Here is a 14,021-nt window from a genome sequence, read left to right as displayed (position 1 = left end):
TCACCAACATCCAGGACATTTGGTAGTTTTGACATTTGATATTTGGGGCAGCATTGTGGTGCTGTAAGTAGTGTCACTTTCACATAGCTCCAGCGTCCTGTGGTTGATGGTTCGGTCCCTGCCTCAGGTCACTGTCTGAGAGGAGGTCCCCCTGTGTCTGTGAGGGTTGCACCCAGTGATTCTGTATATGCTTCAGACCCACCATGACCTGGAACAAGATGATGTGGTTACAGACAATGCATTGAATGTAATAATAATAGTTGCATTTGGAAATATTTATGATACCATAATGCGAATAGAATAAACTTCATCAGAAGGATTGTAAATTAAATGTGAACAGCAGAAAATGTGCATAATTTAACAATAATTGTTCTCTAGGTATTACTGTTTACACATCTAGATATCAGAGGACAAAATATAAAATATTATCCTCTGTGTCATCTGATATCAAGGATACTGAGAGTCTGTTTTTGCTTTACTCCAGCATCTCTAAACATCTGTAATTAAGTATTAGAATATTTCATTAAGGATTTGATATTGCATTCAGTAACAGTAACATTTGTGAGGACAGATACTGCTAACTGGAGCTGTATTAAAAACGCCACTAATCCAAAAGTTATTGAACAGAACTCTATAAATGTGCTCCACAGCCCATCTTATCTGATTTTTGGTATATTATTGGCTTATTTATGCTTTAAAACAGCAGTGTTCCAAAGACGCAAAATGCAAATTCAAACAGCCAGGGTTTCTGATGTCAAATATCTAAGAAACCAATCTTGTCAACTAGTGGGTGGGGCTTTTGAGCTGCAGGGCATGTGAGCTGTGAAGGAGTGGGTGGAGATAGCGGCGAGAACTGATTATATCTGCATGTAGTCAAAGCAAGCTAAGGCATTAGAGGACTTTTTTCTAGGAAAACACTTCGGTTATTATTTTTTTAATCAACTGGGATTTAATATAAATTCCCAGTGAGTGGAACTTTAAGATTCAATCTATGGTCAAAATATGTGTCTCAAATCACTCCCTGCTCTCTATGTAGTGCACTGCAGAGGCCATGAAAATAAATCCTCAGATCAAGAAAGTTTACTAAAGGCTTAATATTAGACATAAAATGTGTTATCTGCGCATTACTTCATGAGCTGTAAAGTGCACTACACGGGGAGTAGGACGCCATTTAAGGGACGATATAATTCACTGAGCGGGAAAGGGGCCCGGGAGCGGAACGTTATTTGGAGCCTCGTGTTTCCGAGCGCTGTGTTTGTGTGAGCGCGGATCTGACGAAGTGTTTTCTGTTGTATTTGGGGCTCTCTCTCCCTCTCCCTCTCTCTTTCTCTCGGTGTGGAGAGCTGCTGCTGCTTTGTTCGAGAAAACTGGGAATACTGAGGATATTTGGGACATTTCCAGGTCAATTTCAGCACCGAAGCCTTATTGGGAGACTTTGCTGTGGAGTCCCGCCCGAAAATTGTGGATTTAAAGCAGTGTTTTATTTGTTTTTGGGTTTGTTTGGGAGCTGGAGATTCGGACGATGGTAAGACCGCCAAATTCAGCCGGTTTTCCTCTAATGTAATACTGTTAACATTTAATATTAGTTCTAATAACAGTAGTGTGAATTATTCTTCTGTGGATCTTCTTATACTTACTCACTGTATTTCCGTAGTGTAGGTGTGCAAGTTTTAAATAAAGAGCTTGGCTTCAGTTTAGGTGTTTGCTGACCTGCTCATGGCTATATAGAACTGGAGGTAACGTTATACCACACCATATAATTTTCTCAGTTAGCCAAATATTTAAATCCAAAAGTTGGGATTTGTACAATAGTAATGTCCCCAAGTCCATTGTTTCCTATTGGACAGTCTTGAGTTATCTGGATAACTTAGGAATCTTGCTTTGTGCTATACCCCCCGATCTGAACTGTGTTCTTATGTGTGTAATTTTAATCTGTCTGTGTTCTGTTTGATTTACCTCTTAGATTATATTGTGCAAAAGTCTTATCCAAGCAGTTAGCACTTTAACTCGGGTGCTATTCATATTTACACTAAAATATTATTCTGTACTGAATCTGTACTGTTCCAAATACAGTCTTTAAATCACAGATTCAGACAGTCAGGGTTTCTTATGTCATAATACTAAAGAACCAATCCTGTTAACATGGGGGCAGAGCTTTTAAGCTGCAGGTGAGTGTCAAAAGGATGGATGGAAATGGTATAAAGGACTAGTTGTATATTCAAAGATATGTGTGTGTATTGACTAAAAACAAATCTGTAGTTGCATGTAAGTCACATAGAAGCCACTAATGGGATTTTTTTTATATAGTTTTAACGTGTAAATTTGTTATTTTGATAAGCAGGGGTTTAACGGATGACTGAGGGGAGTCTTTTAATTCTTTACATTTATTTAAGTAAAATTTATCTATTTTAGGCATGGTGCAGAATGTTTAGCTGAACCATGCAATATACTTTCAGGACATTCTTAAATGTATTTGGTAGATTTCAATCAAGTTTGGCTGAAATAGCTAAAAAAAATAGCTAATAAGTATGTAAATTCACTCCTTAGAAATAACCTCAATGAGTTTCTACAGCTATAGCTTTTACGTTTAAATAATCCTTAGCTACGTATAACCTGTGTACATCAGTAATTATGTGCACATTGTCATTTAACAAAATAAATCCCAGCAACTAAAAAGCTCTCAGATGGGACCAGGAAAGAGATTGGCTTTAACATATACAGAATATACCTTTCATGAAAAATGTAGACGTTCACTCGTATTGTGCAGATGTATAATTTCTGCATTTAAGAGAATATTGGGGATTGAGTGTTTGTTACATAAAACACCATTAGGATTAAAACCTAATGATTTTGCTTCCAGATGGGAATTGGCTAAATGTGTTCACCACTGGAGACCATTAGTTTCCCATAGAAAACCTTGAGATGGTATTAGAAAACCAATAAATGACTCTAAAGTCACCCCTTAAAGCTACAAGTATATTTTGCACTACATATCCTCTAGCAAAAGCAACTCAAAACAGCTCTCTTACAAGATTGTGTTTAGAAAATTAAAACCAAATTCTTTAGGAAATATTTTACATCTTAGATATAACAACTGGGATCATTTAATTAGATTTTTTACTTCACCGTCTAAGATAATGTTAACTGTAAAGTGGCTAAAGTAGCTATGTGGCAGATATATGATGTGTACGATATTTTTGTTGTTATTAAAGGAGTTTATAGAGAAATCATGAAAAAAAGAAAGCTAAAGGCCTCTAATATATTTCAGGTTAAACTCATTAGCGAATAATGCTGATATAAAACCAGATTACCTGTTAACGTTAAACATTTTAACCAGTTAATTGAATGAACACCCCGAACAGCTGTGCTGTTCAGTATAATAAGACAAAGTTGTTTAAAACATATCGGAAATATGTGTTTTCAGGCCAGACGTTGTTAGCTGAAAGAGGGCCCACAAGCTCCTGCTAACTGCTAGCACATTCTCTGACGATATAATGTTATTTAAGCGCAATTTGCAGTCATTTTAAAATAAATGTAATAGTTGGTTAAACAGTGTTTTACGTAAATGGCTTTCAATGAGTTGTGAAATGTTCATATTAAACCTTTATGTCATTAAGTTAATGACGAAGCTTAAGTTAGCTTCTCATTCGAATTTTCCGTTCCACCTTAAACGGTCTATGCAACTGCTGTGACATTTAAGGTGGAATAGACAATTAGCCTGAGAAGCTGGGAATGGGAAGTAAACCTCCGTCGAATATGATTATGGCTGTTGGCTTTTATTTATTTATTTATTTATTTTTTTGGTCAAAGCAGGTGTACAGTTGCTGTTTGTGTGATACCAATTTAGCGCATATTAAGGCTGTCCCATTGCAGTCTGAGGATACACTTTATGTCCAAAAATATTTGGATACTTGCTCACCCAAAGCTTTGTCTTAAAACATGGGTAATAACGAGTTTTGTCCCCCGTTCTCTACATTAACAGAAAGATGCATTAGTGAAGTCGGGTATTGATGTGGGATTATTGGACAGTTTTTGCATGCATTATTGCTAAATGCATTAGTTGGTGTCTAAATACATGTCATGCATCCTAAAAGAGCATGTAAAGGTGTTACATCTTTACAGTAAAAAAACATTTATATTCCAGCTCACCTCCATTGATCTTTGGTCCTGAGATGTCACCTCAACCTGATCCAAGGTCCTTGATCTCTGATTTCTCTAACTAAATTGTTCGCTGTGAAATAAACATTTATTAACTTTTTTTTCCTCATAGTTTTCTTTACTTATGGTTGGGGATATGTAGTTGTTTTTCATCTTTTGAGTGGTGGGATGCTGTTCTCTCACTGTATTGATTAAATCACGCATGAGAACAAGCCAAAGCAATACGATACACCTCAGGCTGAAGCATCATGTAATGGGACTTGCTGCATGAAGGTTGTGTAACTGTAGCCCTAGCTTCATTTTTCTAAATGAAAAGCAGCAAGTGAAGATGCCCTTAAAACAGTGCAGAGCTTTGCTTCTCTAAGTGACTTTCTGATAGACAACAATTTGTTGGTTTAACTGCATCATCAAACTAATTGCCCATGCAGTCTCCAAGTTTAAGAGCTCATGATCTGATGTCAGGATGTTGCAAGCTTGCTTGGTTTACAGCAGCATCTCTGGCTTCAAGCGGTCTGCCGCCTATTTTCAGTTTCATGCTCACGCTCTTGGAGCTGTTGCCATGGATACAAAGAGGAAACCCCAGGATATAATGAATAGGGTGGCTTCCTTACATACAGTGATTATCCTCTGAAATAGTTGCAGATACATTTTCTTTATTACTCTTGAATTTGATTTTAGTATTTTTATTTACTTTTCTCTTCAAATCTACTGACGTCACGCTTTCAGCCTCTTTCCCCATGCCTTCTGAGAATGACTTGAATTTCATGCCACAGGGAAGCTGCAGTTAGCTGGCAGCCCAAGGACAGGACCTTGCATATGCACCATTTCAGTTCCTCTCCTTTTAATATGACGAGATGTTCTGACTTGTCACACGGAACATGCTGCATCACCTGCTTGCTAGAGCAGTTGAGTCTTTAATCCCCACTGTTTGTGCTGTGGAGATCAAAAAGGACTCTTTCATGTGGATGCATTCTACTACTGTGCCTTAACTGTAACTGTAACTGAAGCAGTTTCCTTCACTGATCTGCCCCCCTCTTCTTCAAGCAAATACTTCTAAAATCAGTGTGCAAATAGTGTAGGGCTGTGGTGAATTTCAAAACTTACTTATATTCACATTAAAGGCAGCTATTGAAATATACTTATTTCAAAGAAGTAATAATACATTTCTGCCAACATTTAATTAGATAAGTGCCTGGGATATATTGGATTTCAGGCTGTGGCATTACATTTTAGCCCTGTTACAGAGAATTGACATTACTGTTTACTCAAGATGGCAATTGATGTGACAGTTCCATTCATAACTCACCAGATCATGCACGTATAAAACTCTAAATATAGCTTCAGACTCTGTACTTATATAACCTCATATCTTCTCTGGTGATTTCTGCAGGTCTCTTTCCTGACTGTTACTTGAAAGTGACTCCACCGATTGCCAGGGTTGACTCCTGTGTCCACTGTGCCCTATGGATGACTAGCTGCCCACCGACTCTTTGACAAGGGAAGCTAAGAGCGGAAAACCAGGAGGAGCATCTCACGTGGGTCAGCAGGGCAGAGAGGGAGTGAGTTGGTTGGAGGGGAGAGGATGTCGTCCAACAGAGGCCAGAACCCTCATGGACTCAAACAGATTGGACTGGACCAGATCTGGGATGACCTGCGGGCGGGCATTCAGCAGGTCTACACTCGCCAGAGCATGGCCAAGTCACGCTACATGGAGCTCTACACGTATCCTCACATACACGCGTGTGTGTGTAAGAATCAGGTTGTTAAATAGCTTTAGGCACATGGTTGGAGTGTGTAATAATACATAGACTGAGGTTTGAATCACCAACTTTAAGGTTGCAATAAATTTGGCAATTAGAAGTAGAAAATAGCTGGTTTATTGTTTAGTTAAAAATATAAATTTGAGAGGATGCTCTGAGGACCAAATACCGCACAAAGACCATATTTGGCAGACAGTATGTGGCCTGTTTCTAGTTTAACCTGTTGTTGAAACCTTAATTTCCTGCTCCCAGTCATGTGTATAATTACTGCACCAGTGTTCACCAGTCTAACCAGCCCCGCGGGCCGGGCATCCCCCCGTCCAAGCCTTCCAAGAAGGCACCAACGCCAGGAGGAGCCCAGTTTGTGGGCCTGGAGCTCTACAAGCGACTGAAAGAGTTTCTGAAGAATTACCTTACAAGCTTACTAAAGGTATGGTATTGATTTTTACACATTCATGTTAAGTTGTTTTAGAGAGAAAGCCAATTTGATGCTGAGGATTAATCACATGCTTCAAAGATAAATGTGACTCACTTTTAAAAATATTTGTGCAACATTTTGTTGTTGTTAATTGTATTAGAATTTTGTGTAAAATGTTATATTGACGTTGTTGCACCCTTGGTAGCAGATGCAGCAATAGCAAAAAGTCACTTTAGCATTTGTTCAGTGCCAGGCCTGTCATCAGCTGTTTAAATTTCCAGACATTGGCTTTAAGTGGTAACTTTATCTAAAACTAATTACTTATTTATGGATTTCCTTGACTTTAATCCGTCTTTAAAGGTCTTTGCTTTTCTAGTCAGTTTGCTTTTCCCAGTCACTAGCAGTTTGCAGTTCATCTGTAACTTAAATTGTTCAATGTAGCACATTCGAAAGGATGATAGATGTTAGTTGTTTCATTTAAGCTTGACCGTCCAATATCCAATTTATTCCTTTCCCTCTTAGGATGGAGAGGACCTGATGGATGAGAGTGTGTTGAAATTTTACACACAGCAGTGGGAAGACTACCGGTTCTCTAGTAAAGTGCTTAACGGTATCTGTGCCTACCTCAACCGCCATTGGGTGCGGCGTGAATGTGACGAAGGACGCAAGGGCATTTATGAAATTTACTCGGTATGATTTCAGCAGATTCAGACTGATTTGAAAGTGTCCTTTATACTTTGGAGTTTAACGTTTTGCGCTTTTCCACTGTTTAGCTTGCGTTGGTGACATGGCGAGAATGCCTCTTTCGACCTCTGAATAGACAGGTCAGTGCTTCAGGTTGTGAAAGAGTTTCCTTGGGAATAATCCACATAACACTGCAACAAAAAAAGCAGCTAAAACAGTTGTTCCTAACTCTCTTTTTCTTCCCATTCTCAAACTGTTCCTCTATTGATTTTCCTAGGTTACAAATGCAGTTTTGAAGCTTATTGAGAAGGAGAGGAATGGAGAGACCATCAACACCAGACTTATCAGTGGAGTGGTTCAGTCTTACGGTGTGTTATCTCAAGATCACAAATCAAAAACAGCTTAGACTGACTTGTTTTAATTTTGATATTGAATGTCTACTAGGATGCTGTAAAAAGTGAAACACACGTTCTTGTTGTTGCCATTTATATAAATATTAAAAGTAGCTATTTGTAGATGGGTTACATAAACTGTGTTTTGACATGTCCTAGTTTTATGGATTAATGTCCTTTAGTAACAGGGATTTTCACCTCTGCTTCATTCTGTAGTGGAGCTGGGCCTGAATGAAGATGATGCGTTCGCTAAGGGGCCGACTCTGTCCGTCTATAAAGAATACTTCGAGACTCAGTTCCTGGCAGACACTGAGCGGTTTTACACAAGAGAAAGCACAGAGTTCCTCCAGCAAAATCCTGTCACTGAGTACATGAAAAAGGTGAGGATGCAAGGATATGAGTGTGTTGGTGATAATATCGGATTCTACACATACACAAGCTTTTAAGGCTTGGGGATATCAAAATATTTTCTTATGTACACACATGCATATGGACTTTAAAGTATCATTAATATCCACTAATGTTGCCCTCTTGCCAGGTATAATCACTTTTCATTGCCTAAACCTTAATTTTGAACATGTCACAGCAGTATCAGAACTAATTCACAAATGAATGAAAACTGAAATTACTTCCAGGTTATGATTTTAATCTGAATTCTAATCATTGACCATTATTAATTTTATGGTCTTTTTTCATATTCGTCTTCCTCCTAGTCCAAAAATCTAAGCTCTTGTCTATGTATGTCGCAGGCTGAAGCTCGTCTGCTGGAAGAACAGAGGAGGGTGCAGGTTTACCTTCATGAGAGCACACAGGACGAGCTTGCCAGAAAGTGTGAGCAGGTTCTCATCGAGAAGCACCTAGAGATCTTCCACACTGAGTTCCAGAACCTTCTGGACGCAGATAAGAATGAAGGTATTGGACGGGCACTTAACTGAACAAGGTCTTTTGATATGACAATTCTCACTGACAACTTAAGATACATTATTGCACCCCATGTTGCACATTCTGCATGATGTAATCATTTTGATGTTATAAGGTTGGGCAATACTCTTTACAGTTGATGGAAAACATATTTTGATAAATATTAAGTACATAAAAAGAGAAAACAACAATAAAGATAAATATTAAATGAATAGACATGACACTCAAAATAAAAACAAATTATACATATAAGTTGTTGTGCATAATAAGAGTGTGGGGGGGAAAGCTCCATGACCATAAGGCTTTTTTCTGTGTCTTCAGATCTGGGTCGCATGTACAACTTGGTGTCAAGGATCACAGATGGTTTGGGAGAGCTCAAAAAGCTTCTAGAAACACATATCTACAACCAAGGCTTGGCTGCTATTGAAAAATGTGGGGAGGCTGCTCTTAACGTAAGTGCAGATTGTCTAGACATGCTCAAACACTTGCCTCATGAATTATAATATCGCTATCTTTGTTTCTAGCTTGTTTGTTGACATCTGTGTATGCCATGTATCTTTAACGCAGGACCCCAAAATGTATGTCCAGACAATTTTGGACGTCCATAAGAAATATAATGCTTTGGTGATGTCTGCATTCAACAACGACGCTGGCTTTGTTGCTGCGCTGGATAAGGTAATGCTTTTTATTATAGTAACTGCACTGGGTGATTACCACATGTGAGTTATCAGTACCAACAGATGTAGAAATCCAAATTGTGCAGCAATTATGAAAATACCGTGGTATCAGAACAGATATGTTTAATTTCTGTTGAGAAAGTTGCCACATTCCCTCTTTATAACAGGCCTGTGGACGCTTCATCAACAACAATGCTGTCACTAAGATGGTCCAGTCCTCCAGCAAATCTCCTGAACTTCTGGCCCGATACTGTGACTCTCTACTAAAAAAGAGGTATGTCTGAACATGCACGAATTGATTCAGCAATCCCTCAGTTACTCTTCAGAAACATGTAAATGCATGTTAAATTTTCCAGAGTGTGGACGGTTTTTCTCTGCTTTTTTTTTGGCCTGGATCTGACAAACCTTTGCTTCTGTATTCAAACAGCTCCAAAAACCCAGAGGAAGCAGAGCTGGAAGACACTCTGAATCAAGTGGTGAGTTTTTACACTGAACAGAAGGCTAATGGCCTGAAGTTAGGTGACAGGGTGACAATATTGTTATATACAGTATTGCTTTCTGAATGATACTCAGAAAATGGAGCATAATTGGACAAATGTTGTTTAATTATAAAATTTTTCTTAATACTTTTTCACAAATTAGCCCTAATGTTTCCCGCAGCACTTTGTTACATATCAGCATTTGAATTATCACATTTCCTCCTTTAGATGGTGGTCTTTAAGTACATTGAGGATAAGGATGTGTTCCAAAAGTTCTATGCAAAGATGCTAGCCAAACGATTGGTCCACCAGAACAGCGCCAGTGATGATGCTGAAGCCAGCATGATCTCCAAACTGAAGGTACAATCTTATATAAAAATTAAACATATTGTTTATAAAAGTATAAAATATTCAGCTTACTTAAAGTATGCCAAAAATAAAAACTGAATTCTTTTTTTTTTTTTTTTACCTTTTTAATCCTTTTGAATAGAATGGTATGCTTTAACACCAGATGATGGCAGGTGATAAAAACAGATTAATTATTTGTCAATGAAGCCCAAAAAATATTTTATTATGTGTGTCAAAGCAGGGGGTTTATTTCTGGCCAGTCGAGGCAATCCTGTTATAGTTGAATGCTGACTGATCAGGTTGCGTTCTGAATATGAATCTGTATCCTCTTGCAGCAAGCATGCGGCTTTGAGTACACGTCCAAGCTACAGCGCATGTTCCAGGACATTGGCGTCAGTAAAGATCTGAATGAGCAATTCAAGAAGCACCTCACCAACTCGGAACCTTTAGACTGTAAGTACACATTAATTTAACTGAAGCTGAATGATGACTGTATCCAAATATTTGCTCAGTTTATTAATAAATCATGAACTGGGTGGGTGACGAATGACCCACGCCAAACGGATTATAACCCTACTGTGTTTACACAAAGCAATTTCCATTAGAGGTCATAATTAAGATGTAGGTTCTAGCCCAAATGAAAATGTAGGTTTACAATCTATTATTTATCCTTTCATTAAAAGTGGCAGTAATTTCCTCCAGTTTTCCAGAGTGCTCATACACTGTGTCTTCTCTTTAGTGGACTTCAGTATCCAGGTGCTAAGCTCTGGTTCCTGGCCTTTCCAGCAATCCTGCACTTTTGCTTTGCCTTCTGAGGTACGGCATACAGCAAATACATCACCAGGCCTTGCATTTTTAAATCACGCTTTTAACTTAGTTTCATAGTTGTTTACCGAATGCACTATTGCCCTCTCCACCCTCACACAGCTGGAGAGGAGCTACCAAAGGTTCACAGCCTTCTACGCCAGCAGGCACAGTGGCCGCAAGCTCACCTGGCTCTACCATCTGTCCAAAGGAGAACTGGTCACCAACTGCTTCAAGAACAGATACACCCTACAGGTAGGACAAACATTCAACAAGAACATTCTTTTAAATACCCCTTTTAGGAACATTTGATGAGCTTCAGATTGTCAAATAATTGAGATTTAATTTACTTGTCACCAAAACTGTTGGTCACATGGTTCACTGTGTTCTTCTGGTTGGAAACCAATAAAAATGACTAAACTAATAATTTTGCCGAAGGTAATTATTGTGTGCATATTGCTGGACTTCAGTTGTCACTACATCAAGTTTGGTAAGCATTTCTCTGTTTGTATCTCCAGGCCTCAACATTTCAGATGGCCATCCTGCTACAGTACAACACTGAAGACGTGTACACAGTCCAGCAGCTGACTGACAGCACTCAGATTAAAATAGTGAGTAGCTTAGATCAAAAAGGCTGGACAGAACCCTGTAGTGAAGAACCCCTTGACTTTCATCTAAAAACATAATAAACATTTATTCTTTATATATTTGCAGGATATTTTGGTGCAAGTTCTGCAGATTTTATTGAAGTCTAAGTTACTGGTAAGTGATTATTTATAATGCTGATTGACCTGATTAAATTCAGCTCATGGTTAGCAGTTATCGCGCTTTCATTAACATTCTGTTAAGCAGGGCTACCTTGTGATACGAGTACTGTATGCTGATTTGTTTTGCTGTATGTTAATGGTGCAGGTCCTGGAGGATGAGAACGCTAATGTTGACGAAGTGGAGTTTAAACCAGACACACTCATAAAACTCTACTTGGGTTATAAAAAGTAGGTCACTGAATTGTATATATATTTTTACATATATACATGACTAAGCACTGTGCAACACAGTATTATATTAACATAATATTAACAGGATAGAGGCAGAAGGGACTACATGTAAAAAAATTAGCTTGCAGCTAACCGATAAACTGATCACAAATCAGTGTTTTCCTGCTCTTTTCCATGCATTTGTTAGTCTAATCTAAATTAATTCCTGATCCCCTTTTTTGCTCAGTAAAAAGCTGCGAGTGAACATAAATGTACCAATGAAGACAGAGCAGAAGCAAGAACAGGAAACCACCCACAAAAACATTGAGGAAGACAGGAAACTCTTGATACAGGTGAGTGCTCACACTGCAATCCGCTGGGACATTGCGTATACCTCAAACTGTTTTTTCTTGCGGTGAATTTCCCCAAATCTGACATGAGAGACTGAAATGGGTAATGCCTTTTTAGTTTGATACTAAAACAACTCCTATCTCTGTGTTCCTGCAGGCGGCCATAGTGCGAATCATGAAGATGAGGAAGATGCTGAAGCACCAGCAGCTTCTGGCAGAAGTCCTTAATCAGCTCTCTTCCAGATTCAAGCCCAGAGTTCCTGTCATCAAGGTAAATAATGCTTAGTGTGATGAAAATATGTGAAATATAGAAAACTGTAAAATATATAGCACACACGGCAGTTTCTGTACTAGTTTTTGTGTTCCTCATTGTCATTAAGAAGATAGGATAGCACTTTGTAGTTGTCATAGAGCATCAAAATTTCCATGCGCAGCACTGTTTAAAGGAACACTAGGTAAGGTTTAGTAGTTTTGCTCCTGGGTTCCACATACAATGAAGGGAGCGTTTAGATTCCTACCCTCCTCCAGACGTTAGCGTGCAACTTCGGCAGTGCTGAGGCTGGAGAAGCAACAACAGAGGCTCTTTTCTCCTAAATACAGCATAGTGATATTGAAGCTATAATTTTAAGCTAAAGATAGTACCTAGTGTGCAAACATTGTTCTCTGTGGGGTTTTGATGGCTTTAAGCCAGAAGAACACTAGTGAAATCAGGTATTGATGTTGCATGATTAGTTCTGGATCATAGAATTCAATCCAAACCATACCTTAGATGTTTAGTGGTGCTCCATTACTCCACAACAGCTCAGTTTCTCTACAGCACAATGCTTGTGGGCTTTGTACTACTCTAGCCAATGCTTAGCATTGAGCATGGTGGAATTAGTATGTGTGCAGTTGAACCTATGTCCACAATAGGTACGCTTTTAAATTAGCTGTATTCACTCAATCCATGGGTTCTCTTTTGTCTTTCAGAAATGTATCGACATCCTCATAGAGAAGGAGTACCTGGAAAGAGTGGACGGTGAAAAGGACACCTACAGCTATTTGGCTTAAACCTTTTCTTCTCGTTCACCCCTACGCACTTTCCCTCTGTCTCTCGCCCTTTTAATTGTCTATCCGTAGTAAACATTATTCCTTTTGACGTTCGACCCATGTCGTTGGGAATATACAAGCGCAGGACCTATTTCTGAAAAGAAGGAAGACAGAACCCAGAGTGTGTGTGTGCGCGCGTTTGTGTGTTTTGTGTGTAATTCATCGTAAAGCAGGCGTCTGCTGAGCTGGACTTCCCTTTAAAGCACCACAAACGTGTCGGAGCAGCTCGCTTCACCTGACCCCGGCTCAGGACGGACCGACTTCATCCTTGTAAATAAACCTGAACAGAGACCTACTACCTTAAATCTTCTGAAATAAACAAACTATTACTGAAAAACCCAATCAGAAACCCTTCATGTTAGGGTTTGCATGCAACCTGCCTATCTGCATTTAAATGGAAGAAAGGTAATCATCCCAAACAAACTGAAAAGTAAGGAAGTATTAGAAGAATTATGATTACTGCCACATAGCGTTGCGGCTTTGAAGACCAGGAAGTTAAGTTTTAAAAAAAGGAAAAAGAAGGTGCAATTTTATCTGCACGTCCCAGGAATAAGAATGTGTTACCAGGTCCTTAGATGTGTACTCGGTATCATTTCCTTCTATCAGAGAAAAAGAAAACATTTGTATAGTGTGGGTCACTTTTTTAAATGTGTGGTAAATAATAATAAAAAAAATAATTAAAAGTTTCTTTATGCTGTGTGAGGCTGTGGAGTCATTGGGGCAGCTGGGTGTTCTTGAGGACATACTGATGTTAAACGCAAATGGATATCTGACCACTTGTTATATCGACCTAAATATGTAAATATTATGTACTGTGTGAAATTGTTTTACTTGATTTATACGACCACTATGTTGAGGGAAAACTTGCTGCTTATAAAACATTGTTTTCACAGTTGCAGAAAGGTCATCACACAAAATATTTGAATGTTTTAATAGAATAAATGCAGGGATCATTAATTTTTAG

The 14,021-nt window shown here is 38.6% G+C and overlaps 1 protein-coding gene across 1 annotated transcript; it reads left to right on the top strand.

Moving 5' to 3' along the window:
• Window positions 1-1,231: 1,231 nt before the first annotated feature.
• Window positions 1,232-13,733, top strand: LOC136678127 (cullin-1). The gene is made up of 22 exons (XM_066655997.1): window positions 1,232-1,525; window positions 5,549-5,880; window positions 6,171-6,348; window positions 6,859-7,026; window positions 7,110-7,160; window positions 7,298-7,388; window positions 7,629-7,792; window positions 8,162-8,324; window positions 8,655-8,785; window positions 8,901-9,008; window positions 9,178-9,284; window positions 9,438-9,486; window positions 9,718-9,849; window positions 10,173-10,290; window positions 10,577-10,653; window positions 10,765-10,896; window positions 11,160-11,252; window positions 11,356-11,403; window positions 11,554-11,636; window positions 11,866-11,971; window positions 12,126-12,239; window positions 12,938-13,733. Exons 2-22 carry the CDS (start codon window positions 5,741-5,743, stop codon window positions 13,016-13,018), a joined length of 2,334 nt encoding a protein of 777 aa, XP_066512094.1. The 5' UTR covers window positions 1,232-1,525; window positions 5,549-5,740; the 3' UTR covers window positions 13,019-13,733.
• The last annotated feature ends 288 nt before the right edge of the window (window positions 13,734-14,021 follow it).

Source organism: Hoplias malabaricus, chromosome Y (assembly GCF_029633855.1).
Source record: "Hoplias malabaricus isolate fHopMal1 chromosome Y, fHopMal1.hap1, whole genome shotgun sequence".
Taxonomy (NCBI): Eukaryota; Metazoa; Chordata; class Actinopteri; order Characiformes; family Erythrinidae; genus Hoplias; species Hoplias malabaricus.
The sequence above is the reverse complement of the archived record's forward strand: the minus strand, read 5'-3'. Positions and strand labels throughout refer to the sequence as shown.